This window comes from Gymnoscopelus microlampas (genome assembly GCF_963454915.1).
Source record: "Gymnoscopelus microlampas genome assembly, chromosome: 4".
NCBI classification, from domain to species: Eukaryota; Metazoa; Chordata; class Actinopteri; order Myctophiformes; family Myctophidae; genus Gymnoscopelus; species Gymnoscopelus microlampas.
The window spans coordinates 45,833,218-45,852,168 of record NC_139941.1 but is presented as its reverse complement, the minus strand read 5'-3'; the positions used below and the strand labels follow the sequence as shown (position 1 = coordinate 45,852,168).

General features: G+C 41.1%; 1 protein-coding gene across 1 annotated transcript in view; it reads right to left on the bottom strand.

Annotated features, from left to right (window-relative positions):
* whrnb (whirlin b) overlaps window positions 1-8,394 on the bottom strand; it is a gene marked incomplete at both ends in the record, with an annotated part of 71,534 nt that extends 63,140 nt beyond the window's left edge. Inside the window, 2 exons of the mRNA XM_084055518.1 lie at window positions 7,264-7,528; window positions 7,904-8,394. Coding sequence (XP_083911644.1) covers window positions 7,264-7,528; window positions 7,904-8,394 — 756 coding nt within the window. The remainder of the gene's footprint in view (window positions 1-7,263; window positions 7,529-7,903) is intronic.
* Window positions 8,395-18,951: the final 10,557 nt, after the last annotated feature.

Genomic DNA, 18,951 nt, shown 5'->3' with positions numbered 1-18,951 from the left:
ATCAGTGGTGGAAAGTAACTACGTATATTTCCTCAAATGCTGTACTTAAGTACACTTTTGAGGCATTTTTTTTACTGGAGTATTTACAAATTTCCATACTTTCACTACTACTCCACTACATCTCAGAGACAAATATTGTACTTTTACTCGACTACAATTATTTGAATACTGTAGTTACTAGGCCTTCTCGGTGGCCACCCCCTCACTGTGGAACTGCACTCCCAGCTCATATCAGAGCTGCCCCCCCCCCCCCCCCGTTTACCTTTCTTTTATTTATCAGGCCCTTCCTTACAGCTGCAGACCTAGAAAAGGTCATCCATGCTTTTACAGTAACTCCTCCAGACTTGACTATTGCAATGCACTTTAAGGGATCAGTAAGCAAAATATTTAAAGACTGCAACTGATACAAAACGCAGCTGCCAGGCTCCTGACCCACACAAAGAGAAGTGAGCACATTACACAAGTCCTTGCGGCCCTTTACTGGTTACCTGTGAGTTTAATAATTGATTTTAAAGTTGTACTAGGTAACTTTTAAAAAAAAAATAAAGTTAAATTGTAAATCTTTTGTGAGTGGCAATTGTTTCACAACACCCACTCCATGAATTTCACCCCCGAAAGCCTTTTATAAACTATTTTCTATTGAAACGGTGGCGGTGTCATTCCCGCAAAAATGACGTCATCCGGCCGGAAAACAGAAAGGAAATGCACCGGTTTCCTGTTTGGTCAGGAACTACCGCACCGGTTTCCTGTTTGGCCAGGAACTACCGCGCTTTTAACAAAAAGGAATCTCACGCTGTTTTTAAGACATTATAGGATTTGAAGATGGAAAAACAACAGCAAAAGAAAACACAGCTCACGGTAACTAATGCTCCACTGGCTAAAACAATTATAAGAACGCTTTTTGAAACGCTTCCGCCTTCCGGTGAAAACAAATGGAATTCTGGGTAATGCAGGACTACGCAAAATATGCAGTGACGGTAGTGACCAGGTTGCTAAAAATCGTTATTTGTGGACCTGCCTTGTATTGTTTTAAGATTTTACTGCTTGTTTTTAAAGCCCTAAATGGTCAGGCTCCTGCGTAGATCTGTGATCTTTTAACTCCTTATAAGCCAGGCCGCTGCCTGAGATCATCCAGCAGGGCCTTATTGAAGGTACCAAAGTCTCAACTTGTCACAAAGGGCGACCAGGCTTTTGCCGCTCGGGGCCCTCGGCTGTGGAACTCACTGCCTGGGGACCTCAGGCAGGCAAACTCAGTCTCCTCCTTCAAATCTCTTGAACTGAACTGTTGTACTATTTCTGCAATTAATTTCTGTTTTTTATTGTATATTAACTGTTAACAGTACATTTTGAAGGATTGATTACTTTTACTTGTAACAGACCATTTTTTACATTGTGGTATTGATACTTTTACTTAAGTAAAAGATGAGTACTTCGTCCAGAGTGATATCTACTAAAACATCATTTCAATACGATACTGCTCTGTGTCAATGGACAAATTGCATAGACCGTGTCTCGCACCAGAAATAGCAGATATACAAGCTCACAACACATTGCAGCTTGTAGATATGCTATTCTTGGTATATACGATACCGCCGCACAATAAGTATACATCAGGCAAGTAATACTTGGCAATTAATACATGAACCCAAATATTAACACGATGGGCTTTGTTCACATGCACGTGACTCAAAGTGACACAAATTGTTCAAAACAAAGCTGTTTTATGGAAAATACAGCTTGACCATAATATCTTCATTAATTGTCACCTTTACCAAATCTGAATAATTAATTTTGTCCCTTACAAAATCTGAATACAAAACACATCATAAAGGCCAAACCAAAACTGTGACTCGTGATGTGAAACTCATCCTTTTCTCTAAATGTTTTACATGAAAATATTAAAATATAATGAATTGAAGGGCACCAATGGCTAACCTGACAGTGAGTCGTGGGTTAGATTCCCGAGCCTGACGTTCTTTGCTGCGAGTCACTCCCTATCTCTCTCTCCCCGTTTCCCGTCACTCTCCACTATACTATTGAAATAAAGGCAGAAAAGCCCCAAAAATATATTTAAAGCAGGGACGTGCACAGATAGACTCTAGGTGGTGCTAGAGCACCTGCCCTTTGCCCTCTTAACCAGAAGTGCCCTTTTGAAAAAAAGGGGGAAAAAAAGTTTTATTTTTTCCAGTTTACAGCAGGGGTCTTCAACAGGGGGTCCGGGACCCCAAGGGGGTCCTCAGAGTTACTACAGGGGGTCCGCCAAATCTTTATGTGATATGATTTTTCTTTTTACCATAACCACTCGAAACCTAGCATCCCTTTTCTGAGGAGAACTTTAGCCAAAAATAGCAGATCTACAAGCCCACAACGCCTCGCGCTGCGAGGCGTTGTGGGCTTGTAGATCGGCTATTTTTGGCAACGAGGTATAGGTGTAGAGGGAAAAAAGAGCAGACTAAGTAAACAAAAAAAAGTATAATTTACTTGAGCACCTGCCCCTCAAAATGTCTGTGCACGCCACTGTTGCCAGCATCTCAAAAAGCTGAAACTGTGATAGAAACCTCTGCTCCAAATAAATTACAAGGTATCCTTTTCATTACATCCATTACAGTCTTAAATAGCTATAAGACAGACAAAAAAAATTGAGACTATTACAAATGAGGCCCCTCGTGTATCACAGATGAGCTGGTATAAACAGCTCTGCTTTGAATCCATTAGCCTACTTCATACAGGATGACTTAATTAGCCTTAACACACCCTATTTAACCACTTTCAACCTGACATTCCTATTTTGGCCACGTCATTAAAGGTGAAAATGTCCCCAAATGTCCCTCAAAAAATCAACAAGCTCTGCAGCACGTGAACTGTGCTTTACTATTTTCGAGGTGTAAATATACTGTATATATTAATATATATGCTGTATATATACTGTATATTTATTTATTTTTCAAATATGTATTAATTATTATTATTTTTATTTTTATTATTATCAATTATTTAAATAGCCTAAGTTTAAATCAGAGCTTAAGTGGTTAAGTGGTTTAACGTTTACATCTTCATTGATAGCCCTATCATGGACCAGTAAATAGGATTGAGAGCTTTGAACTCTGCTGGGAAATCACTACAGTGCAAGAAGTGGAACAACTGTGTGTTCATTAACAACACACTAAATATAGATAGAATGGTGAAATAATCTATCCCCACCCCTTGGTAAATATCATTATGTCATTATATAGGCAAAGAGATTTTCAAAAACAATTGCAACTTTTTTTTAATGTCAACATTTTAAAGTGCTGATATTCACTTGGGCCGAATGTCCATGGCGCCCATTGAATGTAATCCAACTGACCTTGAGACAACATTGTAGCAAACATGTCTGGAAAAGGTAGTTTGTTGATCAATGGAACAAGCACTTATCTAAACACAATGAGCCAGACACAGCCTGTTCTATGCATAATAATGCTTGTTATCTTCCATGTTCAGTGCCTGAGGAGCACCTTCAAAAAGAGATGGTGCATCTCAAGGGGCTTATTTGAAATAAATAAATTAAGTCTTTATTGATTTGCATTTCATTTTGTTTAGTTTTTTCAAGAATGACCAGGTAGTGGCCTGGTACTATGATGTAGCAGAAAAAAAACTGTACTACACAGAAAAAGAATATTAAGCTTAATTTATGCTGTCGACTACTTAAAAGAACTAATAACTTCTTTTCAGCAAGTGACACCCTAATATTACTGAGCACATAGGTGTTAGGCTAACCTTAGTTTTTCCCCCCAATTGCCTTTCTCAACAAGGCTCTGTCTTGACAGGTGAAAAAGCCTCCTTATTTGCTCTTAAATTAGATGGCGCCCAAGGTCTGCGCCATTCAGCCTCCTGAAAGGTCTTGTTTCGGTGTGGAAATTGCTGCAGGTAGAGTGTATTAGAGACTGACTCACTGAGAAAGAGATTGCAAGGACTTTTTTTGTTATATATATATATATATATATATATATATATATATATATATATATATATATATATATATATATATATATATATATATATATATATATATGTATATATATATATATATATATAAGTCCTGTCTATCATCATTGGAGTGTGTGGTCCCTTCCTGAGAGAAGCAGCAGTTTTTTTGTGTGTGCGTGCGTGCGTGCGTGCGTGCGTGCGTGCGTGCGTGCGTGCGTATATATATATACATATACATATATATACACATACACATACACATACACATACACATACACATACACATACACATACACACATACACACATACATATATATATATATATATATCTGTGGACAGCCAGTGCAAATACAAACAAAATAGATGCTATGACTGTGACAAGAGGAAAACACACCATTCTTACAGTCATTCTCTGACTATTGTGACAATGTGTGTGAGGAACATATTTATTCTCCTGCCTGGAGACTGTTTGTGTTTCAACTTGCACCTCTGTTTGTGAGCTCTCTATTCCACTGCGTCTGTCCTCTCCTCTCCTCTTCACTGCGCCTGCACCCCTCCCCTCCCCACCATGAATCCACTCCACATTGTATCGATCTTACATAACATGCCAAAGAAGATCACAGATTCAAATCACAGTGCTGTTTATCAATATATATACGGTTACAAGCCGCTGTCATTTTATACTCACAAAAGAACCAAACAGGAGCCACATGTTCTCATAAACATGTCCAAAATGTAAGTCATTTCAGCCCGCAGAACCACATATGAAAAGGTAAGCTTATTTTCGAGACAGTGTCGCTAGCTGAAAATAACAGATTTTCAGTTATTATGACTCGTAGTTTTGTGTGTTCCAACTCGGGGAGTTGTAACATGTTGTCACGTTTATTATCTCCACCAGGGGGTCATGCATTCACCCCTGTGTGTCTGTGTGTGTCTCTCTGTGTGTCTGTCTGCAGCTAATCTTGCATAATGGCCAATGAGCATCTGTTTCTTGAGCATGCTGACAGCAGGCTGGACCTCAATTCTAGAATATTGTTCAAATCGGTCAATGACAACTCCAGTATGCCTGTTTTTAAATCATCACAGGGCAATCGTCCATTCAGGCAATTGCATCCTGTGTAGTTAACCAATTCCTGTTCATCTGGCTTATGGGATATATACCAGAGCTTGCCAATCACAAACACCGGTACAAGCCGACTTGAGATTAACTCCAAAATATACATTTAAAAACGTGACAACGCAGTTCAACGCACCCCGAAATCCCCACATTACAAGAGGTTTCATGTACACGCACAGTCGCACACTCACCAAAGCTTGCACCAAAAGTAATGTAGCCTAATACAGCGTATTTTGACATCACAGACATGTAGAGTTGCTGAACAAGCATGCTATTTTAGAAAACAACATATTTTGGGTGTTGTGATTGGAACATGGGAGGAAGAGAAAGAATAGACATTATGTACAGCTGGTAATCACTGCGCTGCTCTTTCATGGCTGTAGGTATAAATTTAACTGCATAACTCGCTGTCATTATTATTAATGTATCAATGTATGCCTCCTGGTGAAGATTTGCGCTCTACTGAGGGCACCTCGTATAGTAAATTAATATTTTCTGGTGTTCATTTAAAGTTGGCTTGCATGTCTGCAACTGGCAGGTTCCAGTAAATCCCACAAGCCAGAGAGACAGGAGCATTGTAATTGGCTACTGCACAAGATTCATGTCGGCGATTGGCTATAGTTCCAGTCCATAGCTTTTCCTGATGCTGCAACTATTGATTATTTTCTTGATTAATCAAATAATCAAGAAAACGTTTTTATATATATATATATATATATATATATATATATATATATATATATATATATATATATATATATATATATATATATATATATATATAAATAAATCAACCAATTAAGTGTTATTTTATACTTGTAGATTGTAGATCGGCTGTTTTAACTTTAAACATTTATTTAAGCTTTTTGGAAATAATGCCATGCATTAAATTATTAATGATCAATTATTTTTTATAATCGATTATATACATTATGACCTGCTATCAGTGTGCTGATGCTGGTCGGCCTATAGTAGCCTAGTATACAAGATTAGCTGTGGGCAGACACACACAGGGTGAATGCATGATCTCCTGGCAGAGATGATAAAACTGTGAAAAGAAAATATAAAAAGAAAATAGTGGTTTGATTGGAGCCACTGATGTAGCAATGGCACTCTGCACTGAACCTCTGCTGCTCCTTTTATCCAATTGAACCCCAGCATCCGTATTTTGGGGGGGAACATTTGCCAAAAATAGCAGACCTGCAAGCTCGTTGATCGGCTATTTTTGACAAAGAGATTTGGTGTGGACAGAAAAAAAGCGGTCCAAGTACAGAGCCATCTCAGGTCCAGTTTACTAGGTATTAAGTGGTTATGGTCCTATATGGGTGTATATATATTACTATATTTCTTCACATACATATATCATAGTTGTCTCAGACACACACACACACACACACACACACTCGCACTCACTCACTCACACACACTCACACTCACACACACACACACACACACACACACACACACACACACACACACACACACACACACACACACACAATATTTATGTCCACATAAAGGAGAAACGTACAGGGACACAAATGTTATAGGTGCAGTAAGGCTACATTCACAAAATCATGGCATATGTCTTCATGATACAATAAGCATGTTACTCAGTACTCTACGGGTATAAGTAACAGTGTCTCCAAGCCATATATGGCAGCTGCCAATTATAGCAGAGACAGCACAATACTTTGCCAGCCCTTTTGCCTCCTTTTTGGGCATCCCAAGTTTTTTAAGCCCTCTAACAACCAACAGTCTGTGCCTGGTGTGCCAAATATAAAAACAAACAGTCTGCACCTATAACCTATAGCTCTGAGATGGTATGTAGGAGTGGTTAGTGGTTGGTATTCAATGACCTTGCTCATAAAGGCTTTCTCTAGGCTAAGGTCAAAGATGCATGGCCGTCTCTAATACTTCCCATGGACTGTTCATTAACCACAACAACATCTGGCGTATTAGCTGTCAGAGATGTGAAGATGTCTGGGTTATCACAGAGATGGAACATGGATGAAATAGATGTGTACACACACACGCACACTCCCCAAACAACCAGAGTCCATGTGTGCACATCTCTCTCTCTCACACACACACACACACACACACACACACACACACACACACACACACACACACACACACACACACACACACACACACACACACACACACACAATACCTTGACTGCCTCTATGTGTGTGACTCTGTCAAACAGCAGGTCGTTCACCGTCACTATCTGGTCTCCGACCTGCAGTCCTTCCCTCTCCGCCGAGGAGCCGGGCTCCACCAGGGACACGTAGATCCCCACGCCGTGCTCCGAGCCTCCTCGGATGCTGAAGCCCAGACCCTCGTGGCTCTTGCTGCGCGTCAGGGTGACCTGGCGAATCATCTCCCCAAACCACGGCATGAGCGGCGCCAGAGGAACTGTCCCGTCCGCCGTGGTGCTGAAAAGTACAACAGTATTGGCATCGGAAATAACACTTACAGTACCAAAAGTAAAAGTACTCATTATGCAGAATGTCCCATTTCACAAGTTCAATGTATAAAAAAATATTTAAAAAATAGCTGATCTGCAAACTCACAATGCGTCGCATCGCGACGCATTGTGAGCGTGTAGATCTGCTTTTTTGGCCGAAATGGCCGAAATAGGCTATGCTATGGGCTGAAGTGGTTAGTGTGTTTTGTTATAATAATCAAAAGCTACAAAGTAACTAAAGTTTTCAAATAATTATAGTGGAGCCCTAGTACAATATTGGCCAATATTTGTACTTCCAATTGAAAATGGCGGAGCCTACTCCAGTAAAGTAAAAGTAGCCTACCTCAAAACGGACGGGACAGTTCCTATTGCAGAGGCGAGGGGCTGGTGGTCGTGGTGCGGGCTGATAAAGTGCGTCGAGACATGATTCGCATGATTCCCCATGTTGTTCTCCCCGAAGCTCTCCGCGTCTCTATCCGCCTTCAGGTACAGTCCCTCGGACGTGTACTGGTCAAACAGCAGCTGGTCCGAGCGGGGGATGACCAGGCGCAACATTGGCAACAACTGTCGCTTGCCGGCCGTGTCGAGGATCACTTTGAGAGTTTGCACCAGGTCGAAGACGTTGCGCTTGGCGTGGTACACATTGAGACAGTGGATGAACTGCTCTCGCTCGAAGTCGTCGAGCAGCGAGTTGAGAGCGTGGTGGAGTTTGCGGACGTTGGCCGAAAGCGCTCTGATTCCGCCGCCGCCCGTCGTCGACCCACCGGTGGAGTTATTCACCACTGTGGTTGTTGCGCTGCTGAGTAAAGAAACGCGCTCCAGATCCGAGCTCATCGTACCTACAACAACATAACGGGACTCACCGCATCATACAGTTATAGCTGCGGTATTCTGCGCTCGTTTTAGTCCAAGTTTAACCCCAGTTTCAGAGCGAACTGGAAAGAAACAACAACACTGTACATAATAACCACTACAGCCTACTAACGATAGATCGTGGTGGCATTTCCAAGTTTCATCCGAAATGGTCTCGGTCCACCGCTATGGCAGCAGCTCTAACCGCAACAGGTGACAAATACAACGCATCTACGTGCGTAATGGAGGGTTTCGCGGCTGGCTGGTGGCTCACGTTACCTCGCTGAGCTGCAGCCGCAAAATAAAAGCTTTTTTTCCCCCCAAGTCGAGATGTGTTCTTTTTCTTCTACTGCCCGCGCTTAAGTCTTGTCTTTCTTGACTTGCTTACAATAGTTAATACACAGTAAAGCAAGTTTGTAGTGTAGAGTAGCCTAATGATAGCGCAATGATCCCAAAGTCCAATATCCTGAAAATACACAGAAATCCCGCGGAATCCTCCAAGTATTGTAGTTGTATTGACAACTATAGACCACCATATGTGTATTATGCCTCTCGTGTCCCTCCCTGCCGTGTTATGATGACCACTCGAGTTACTCCAATAAAAGCTCATGTGAAGCTTGCGTCCCTGTGACGATGGAGATCTTATTGTGGCCACTGGTAATGTGCGCTCACTTTCCTGCGCTCGGGCCTTCTGTATAGGAAATGACGCAGGTGTCTGCCCCTGTGTGTGTGTGTGTGTGTGTGTGTGTGTGTGTGTGTGTGTGTGTGTGTGTGTGTGTGTGTGTGTGTGTGTGTGTGTGTGTGTGTGTGTGTGTGTGTGTGTGTGTGTGTGTGTGTGTGTGTGTGTGTGTGTGTGTGTCAGAGAGAGCATGCATACAGTGTGTGCGTGTTGCTTAGGAACTGACACCACTCACACATATCAGTTTATTTTGGACAAGCACTTATAACTGATGTAATCGGAAATGCCGGAATAGAAAACCGATTTTTGCTGCTGACATTTTTGTGTAAAGGGACATTCCATCCAATGCCTTCATATGCAGTGGTGGACAGTAACTTGTACATTTACTTGAGTAGGCTACTGTAGTATACTTAAGTTATTTTTTTTAAGTATAGCCTATTTGCAGTTTACTTTCACTCCACTATATTTCAAAGACAAATATTATTTTGACTAATTTCTAGGAAGGGGGATTATGAATTATGGATTCACCTGTTAAGCCCCATTTCAAAATTTTCGACATTGCAATGTGACACTTAGTGAGCTTGTAGATCTGCTATTATGCACTATTTTTGATTGTTTTGAACATTTCTGGAAAATATTTTTGGGGAAAACTATATGGAAAACTAAATTTCAATACAGCAATGCATTGATATTGAAAAGAAAATTTACTTTTTAATTTGTAGTTTTGAATGCAAGTATTTTTCAAAACATGACTTTTGAATACTTAGCTACACATTTTTCAAAGTAAGTAGGCCTACTCCAGTGCTTTAACTCAAGTACAAATGTGACTGAGCAACTTTCACTTGTAGTTGAGTAATATTTGACCAGGAGTAATCTATACTTTGACTGAAGTACTGTACTGGAGTTGAATACTTTACATATGCAGTCTTTCATTCTGAAACTGATATAAGTGCTGAATTCATCACAGCTGAGATGACTGTTTATCATATCCAATTGACAGTGGCAGTCTGACGGTCTTTACAGTAAGCTGATCAAGCAGTATTAGCCAACTCATTCCTGGTACAACTTGTCATATCCAAGGCTTATAGCCTATTTATAAACAGCTATGTTTAGGTTAGCATACATGTCCCCCTCCCTCTATATCTATACCTCATGGGAGCAAACAAATTGCATTACCTCCCCTGGATCTTTACATGGAATGACATTCCCCAGTCAGGACAGAACAGTCACTGTAGCTTCTTTTTTAAGCTAAACACTCAATACATTGCAGACTGCAGAGTGTTTTTTTTTCTTTTTCTACTCTGAGTAACCCTCTTAAACACCTCTCAGAGATGCATCAACATGCAGGATTTTACTGTGCACTCTTGGAGAAATAGGCCTATACAGCAGGTCCACTTTCATCTCCTTGAATCACAGGGCCATTATTTCAATGTTTGCTCTTCCATTTGTTGTGAAGTTTTAGCCAGTGCTCTTATATATATATATTTTATCATTCTACTGTATGGTCATCAGTCGGTTTTGACTCTGATATTATACTCTGATCTTGAAACTATGAATGGCCACTTCACCGTGCACAGTAAAATAAAAATAAGAAAATTAATTGAACTCTGAGTGGAGCAGTGGACCATTAACCACTTGAACTTAGCATAACTGTTCTGGGGGGAATATTTGCCAAACATAAAGCAGCAGATCTACAGGCTCACAACAAGTTGTGTTGCAACGTGCAAAGAGGATTGGTATAGGGGGAAAAAGATCGGACCAAGTACAAAGCCGACCCCGGTCAACTGATTATTAGTTTACAAAGGTTTTATTCTTATTAATGCTCAAGATTTTACTGTAACGTTTGATAAAGACATTGTTAATCACAGTGAGGCCATCTGGTTCAATAAATCATAAAATAATACAGTATATACTATCCTATATAAACCTAAATGTGCTTAAAGGAATGGAATACACACAAGCAATTTATAGTACCATCACGTGTCTCTGCTTGTGGCCACTGTTATGTCCCACAAAAATAACTATGCACATTCCTGCTTCTGCATATTAAAGGAGCACTTGAAGTGTGTTATTTCTCCTGGGTATTGTGATAACTAGAACAGCAATATGGTACAATACATTACAGATTGAAATACCTTTGATAGATAGGCAGATTAAAACGTATTAGATAACAGTGGGTGGCGACAGTCAGATAACATCTGCTATCTCACAATACCTTTATCTTCTCTCTCTCTCGGTTTTCTCTGTTCACCATCCAGAGATAAATGAAAACACATCATATCTGTCTTTGCTCTCATGATATCTTTTGCCCTCTCTAGAAATATACAGTACAGTCATTACAGTGTCACACACACACACACACACACACACACACACACACACACACACACACACACACACACACACACACACACACACACACACAGACACACACACACACACACACATCTTTGAACAAAGAACCAATTACAGAGTACTTTTTATGGCCCTATTTTATCACCACCGTAAAAAGTATTATATGCAATAGGCCATGAAAGTTGAGTTAAATCAAAGACTAATGAAGACTTCAATATCCAAACAAGAGAGATCCAAAATCATTTCCAAAAAAGAAGATATAAAGATACTCAAGATAAAAGTGCCTCATCACGTTTTTCCAACTTTAATGCCTTGCTACTGCTAATGCAAAAGAAATGCTTCCGGCTCCATCACCCTCACGTTTCCTTAGATCTGTCCCCTCCAATGACCCATGTGGTCATTACCATTGTGACAAAACTAAGACATCAAAGTATAACTCCATGTTCTACTTCTACAGTAATGTCATAGATCTTAATTCCCCTTCGGGGATTAATAAAGTATTTCTATTCTATTCTAGTACATGCTTAAATGTCCATATACATTGATAAAACCACAAAGACCATTAAAATTGTAAATTGCTAAACACAGCAGCACTATCAGTAATAATGTAACATCTTGTCCTGCGGCTGTACACTTTATCGAAGTGAAACACAACCCCTCCACTGGCAGAAATGTGGGTTTCAGGAATTGAATTAAACACCCACACAGAAAGGATACATGCCCCTAAAATGTGAACCCTTCTAGATGCATACGATGGGCAAATCTGAGAATTCTTTCTGATATAAAACATTTTTGGGAATGAATAACGGGGTGTCAAATCTCTAACAATAACCCTGTTTTATATGGTGTGTTCGTAGTATATAGACTATGGTATTTAAGATGGTGACTGTATTTATCAGAAGTCTGAGAATGATTTGCTCAAACTGTACTGAACATAGTGAGTGTGTGTGTGTGTGTGTGTGTGTGTGTGTGTGTGTGTGTGTGTGTGTGTGTGTGTGTGTGTATATATATATATATATATATATATATATATATGAATGAGAGAGACAGACAGAGAGATTGTATAGAGATTATGGTCATATAGGCCATTATCTATTGTATTTATTGTCTTGCACTGCCTCTGTATGTGAGATTCTGCTGTTGTATCTGGCTATAATATGTAACGTGTTACTTGTATCATGTGGCTGTTAGAGTGTTACTTGTCAATACATATGCACCAATGTCACCATGAGTCATTCCTGTTCATTGACTGCATTTGTCAAATTCCAACTAGAAAAGCGATGAATAATTCTCAAAAAACTAAATGCCCATTAGATTAAGTTCATTCTGTCAGATTCTTCTGATTCTATTCAGATTGACTACGATTGTCTTTCAAAGTTTGCTGGAGGGGCCCGTTTTGCACGACATGCTACAAGTACCTCTGGACCGATCAGTGGGAAACTTTGCACGCACACTCCCAGTAGACCAAGGAAGAATTTCCACCCAATTAATTTTCAAATTGGACAGTTATATAGCCACCATGAGACTTCTTTTGCAAAACACATTTTTTTGTTACCACTCTACAGATTTTGTGCAAACCTCACGCAGTATACATTATCTCTGTAGTCATGTGATCTTCACGTCATACAATCAACATCTTTTCCCCACTGGATTCCTTTGATCATGATGCAATTTATAGGCCCCGTTTGTGCCAGATTGCATTTTCTGCAATTGTGCGTTTTCTACTACTTCTACATATTTTGTCTAAAACTCACAGAAATCGGTACACATTATCTCTGGGGTCATGTGATCAAGATGTATACGTTTACATTACATTTTTCAGATCCCATTCCAAGTGGCTATGACCAAAGTTTGCGGGCTTTGGGTAGGCATTAGGCAACCTGGGCTATAGCGGAGACCTGTACTCTGAGGAGCACATTTTTATAGTTTAATTATGGAATGTTGCTGTGGTGGACACATCAAACAGCATCAAAATAATATTGATCTGTTTAAGACCACAGGCATAGTTTGCACTTGCTTCAAGAGTGGGTGAAAGAAAGGTTTTATCTTCACACATGACCTGTGCTCTGAAGAGCACACTTTTAGTCATTATGGAATGTTGCTGTGGTGGACACAGCATCAAAATAATATTGATCTGTTGAAGACCACAGTTTGCACTGGCTGGAGTGGCTGAAAGTAAGGTTTTATCTTCACATATGACCTGTGCTCAGACCTGTGCTCTGAGGAGCACACTTTTCTAGTTTCATTATGGGATGTTGCTGATGTTTGCACTTGCTTATAGAGTGGGTGAAAGTAAGGTTTTACCTTCATACTGTACATGATTAATTCACTTCCATTTCTAAATGAAACCCTCATCATGTCCCTAGGGCTGAGCCTTTCATTCTATATTCTGTTAAGACTGGTACTGTAAGCTAGCAATTCACAAGACAGTACTTTAGTTATAGTGACTTTATAGAAGCATTAGGAAATAATCCGAATATGTGAAAGAGACAGAAATAGAGAGGGAGAGAGACAGACAGACGTAATGTGAGTACTTCTTCCACCACTGGCGTAGATACACAAATGCCAGACTTGATGAAAGAACTCTACAACAATTCTGATCCAAGGCTAGTCAGAACGCATGCCCCTTCAGTTATGCAGTGCCCGTTGTACTTGTTGTCAGAGTACTTAGTGCAGTACCCAATATTTGGAAGCCGCCGTCTATGACATTGACAGTACTATGATGTCATATTGTTGACATCAGGGTTGTGCATTTATTGGCATAAAAGGGCATACAGCATCAGTTGGATCAGAGATTCTGGGCAAATGCTGATCAGACCGAATTCACAGCGGGCACTACACTCCCTCGGGTCCTCAGCAATATGCACGGCGCGTTTGAAGTCCATCGGTCGAATATTTTCTCGAAATACATGTGGCACAGCTGAGGAAATGACTGCACTACCCTCACATATAGGAGTGAGGGATCCTACAAACACATTAACCATACACTGTGTATAAATATATATGCTGGACAATGTAACTGAACAAGGTAAGGTTCCCCAAATGGGTACAGGTTCAGAATGAACAGTCAGAACCAGTGGCTGATGTATCAAAAGTGTCAAGTTTATTCAACAAGTGTCAAAATGAAGTCAGGTTAAAATACAAAGGGGGGTTATTATAACTGGGAAGTCAAGATCTTAAAATGGGCCCAAGGGGTAAATAGGCGATAGGGGAAGAAGGCTTCAGGGCCTACTAAAGGGGCCTCCAACCTACTGTAGTCCTACACAGCCAATAAGAAAATCAAAGTAATATAAATACGCAAGAGCAAATGAAGTAAATAAGTCAACACAGCAAACAAAATCCACAATCTTTATCAAAACCCAGTCTCTAATATCAAATATGACACGGGTGGGAAAAACAGTGAAAGGTTAGTTGTCCTCCTTCCTACAATAAATCACACATAAAACATCTGGTTACCCCTCAGTACTGATGCATCCCAGACATTATACAAAATATAGCAAAAATACAACAAAACTAGAAAAAAGGTCTCCACCAGGTCAGGTAGGTTATTGTGGGCCAGAAATGTTCGGAATTCGCCAATCAGGATGGAATATGAAAAATCGGACAGAGCCGCTTTGATCACATGACTATAGAGATAATGTGTACCGATTTGCCTAATGTTTGGACAAAATCTGTAGGAGTAATATAAAAAATTATTTGGCAAAAATCGGCCGCATGGTGGCGCTATAACAGGACAATGTGAAAAGGGTGGCATCCTCAGCATGTCCCCATATTGCCAAAATGAATTACAAAAGCATCAACATTGGCTCCCAAGTTTCCTTACCCAGTATTAGGCTGTAAACCTAAAGCCTCCAAGTCCTTCACCAAACACCCAAATGCAGGCTTCTGGCCAAACAGAAGGCCACAAACCTGGCCACCCCTTTTATGAACTGCCCTTAAAGGGGTAGTGCTACATACACAAAGGACAGACAGATACACACACACGCACAGAGAATTGTCATTTATAGTAGGCTACTAGGCCGATGCCCATTGGGAACGCATGCCCCTCCAGTTATGGAGATCTCTGAGTCTGTTTGTCCATGTCTCTTTCATGCCCATATTGGAGATGGAGAGATTGGAGAGTCTTTTTGTTTCTTTTTATGTTTAGATTTTTCGTTTCTGTCTCTGTTTGAGCATACATTGTATGTGGAGATAGCATAACAGTGCATAAAAGCAATGTTGTACAGCAAGGAGTTGCCTACAATTACTGCCAGAGACAGATGAGTGAATCAATATTGTGTTGTGCAGGGAACAATCATTCAGTCACTTACACTAACCCAGCATACCACACACCCATAGGCAGCTGGGTCAGTGCTGTGTATGCTATGCTTATGTGTGTCTTCCACAGTAATGAAAGGGCATACAGAATCCCATTACTGACCCATAATCAAGCAATGACTGCAAAATAATTTGGAAGTCAATAGACCTGTAGATAGATAGACCTGTAGACCTATCTGTAGATAGCTAAAGGTTTGGTTATTATTTATTTTAATAATATTTTTATGCTTTGTAGCACTGATCTGATTTCTCGTGGCTGCCAGTCTGGGAGAAACACCAGTGAATTTCTCCCTGTCAAGGCAGTCTCAAAGAATATGCTCTGTACCTCTAGGAGTAGAATGCACAGTATGATGCATAATAAGTTTCTGGGAAATACTGTAGGCTTCTGTAGCTTATGTTGTCATTGGATGTGTCACTCAAGATCAAGCACTCAAACGTGTAATGTCTGTACATAGCAGCCGTTATACTTTAATTCACAACGCAAGCACAACCAATTCAATGCGAGGCATAGAGGGGAGTAATTACCCCTCACTATTGTGGTGTATGGCAATAAACATATAGGCTACAAAAAGTAACATGCACCATGGCTCCCCAAATAAATCCAATCCGATGATGCGCTCGTCCTGGGTGTCAGCCAGCCAGAATTCGTGGGTATAGCCTTCTATTGGCCACCGCTATTGGGAGCAGTCCGTGACCTTGCATCTGTGCTCACTCTCCTGCATCGTTGGCAGCCATTATGTCTCCCATGCGTAACTGGTGGGGGTAGACTGAAAACCCCTCACCGATCATTTAATCTTCCCCACAATCTGCTTGTCTCATGCTGACGTGGGCACTCGGACCATGGTTGGTGGAATGTACAGTAGTATGGGCTCTACGCACTCTGCTTCCTTGAGGGCATTGTGGAATGTCTGTGGGCTGGATACGCAGATATCCTGAAGATTATCAGAATGGAGTCCCCAAACAAACGCTTGCAGTGCCAACTGCCTGGGAATGTGGGATAGCTGCATTGGATACGTCTGTGCAACTTGACGGCATGAGCTCCGTTTCTCTCATTTCTCTCTCTCAATCTGGTGGACAGTTGTTCCCTGGCCTCATTCTCAAAAGCAAATCGCTGCACCAAAGCGCTCATGAGAACAGTTAGCTCACTGCCGGATGCTGTAAACCCCAAGGGGGGCAACCATTATGGGTCCATGCAGTGTATCCCAAGCAATCTCGGGATACACTGGCGCCATCTGGCCAGCGGAAGAGATCGGCCTCTTTCAGAGGTTTATTCCTGTTCCTGTATCACCCGGTGGCAAGCATCCTCTTGGTGGCTTTCTTCCAGCGCTGTGTTGGTCTCCTCTTCAAGAGTGTCTTCAGCGATGCAGGATGGCACCAGGCAGAGGAGGAGGATTTCCTCCATCTCTTTCAGCCCACTTTTGACACCAATGTAATGATTTCAGATCAGAAAGTGTAGTCACGATGACAACATTTTCTAACACTTTTATTCACAACACAAGCAAACCAACTCAACTCATTCATAGAAGGGAAAGGGGGGCGCCGTATAATACATTGAGCACTGTGTATTATCATTAAAACACACAAACCCCATGACACATTAAGCCCAATAAACACATTCCCTTGCACAAACATAACAAACACATGCATGCCCCAAGGCATGCTGGGAAGTCTCTCCCAGCCAACAGCCCGGACACTACAGTGTTCAACCTCGCTCTCTCTATCTCTAGCAAAGGGAAGGTGGGCGTCGATTCCACAAACAGGAGAATGGGCTGATAATTAGAGGCCTCCTTTTAACAGTAAGTGAATAGGGCTAGATATACTTTTTCTGACGAACACTAAAAGCACCTGACATTTCCCTCCAACAATTAATGGCAGGACCAGCACGCTTCCTACTCATTCAGAGCAAGCAATGGTCTCGAGGCCAAGCAATGCTTAGTAATATACAGCGTCTTTTGAGTGCTATTTTAGCTCCACTGCCGAGATGCATAGACGTAGGCTATGGAGACTGCATACCTAACTGTACATTATCGGCTTTGGTACATTTTGGAAGCGTTCCATCTCAACTGAATTAGGAAACAGTACTGGCTTGGCTATAGGTCACTACAGTACAGTAGTTCCAACTTAGTGCCACAGACACTTTACTATGGGGGAACATCAGCAAAAAGGAAGGAATTAGATCCTTTCCTGCCTGCTATACTTTTCCCCTCTAAACCACATGAGGAATCTAATGGCAAATGTTTATCAGCTCAGCTGTTTCCCCATCTGCCAAACAAGGTGACGCATGTACTGTAACTCCCAGGCAAATGGCTACCACAACATGTCTATCACAGGCATGTTTGGAATTGCTCCAGAAAATGTTTAATTTCCTAACTCTCAATCAGAGGCAATAGCCTTCTCATCTCTTCTTATCCTTTTTAATTGGAAATCAACAGCATCTCCATCTCATACACACTGGGTTAAGTGTGTCTCACCTTAAGCTGGAGAGGTTGTAATACATACACACGTGGCTCCATCCAGAGATTTGACAAGATATGGCAACCATTTTTTGTTAACCCCCCCCCCCCCCTCCCATGAATATTTTACTTTATTTTATTTGACTCTTATGTTATTCTGTTATCGTACCTAGGTATGTGGTATATATTTGTTTCTGTTTGATTCTGTCTTTGTATATACATAAAAACAGTTTGAATAGTAACATCTTTTGCATAACTTGGTGAAATGTTATGCTGTGGCTCCCACAGACTGAGCCATCTAGAATAGGGCATGTGTCTGTGTGTGTGTGTGTGTGTGTGTGTGTGTGTGTGTGTGTGTGTGTGTGTGTGTGTGTGTGTGTGTGTGTGTGTGTGTGTGCGTGCGTGCGTGCGTGCGTGCGTGCGTGCGTGTGCGTGTGCGTGTGCGTGTGTGTGTGTGTGCGCGCGCTAACCACTGGACCGAACATCACCAAATTTCTGGTGCACACTGCCAATAGGCCAAGGAAACATCTCCCCAATTGTTTTTATACTGAATACCAATGACAGTCAAATCTGGCTGAAACCTTGCTGACATCATAGTATAGTGCTGATGTCATAGTGCTGATTTTACACCTAAGACTGGCCATGCATGAAGTCTGAGATCCATGCCGTTAGACCCAGTCTTGTTTATAATTCAATGCCATTTAAATGCTTAATCATGTGTACTATAATTCCCTT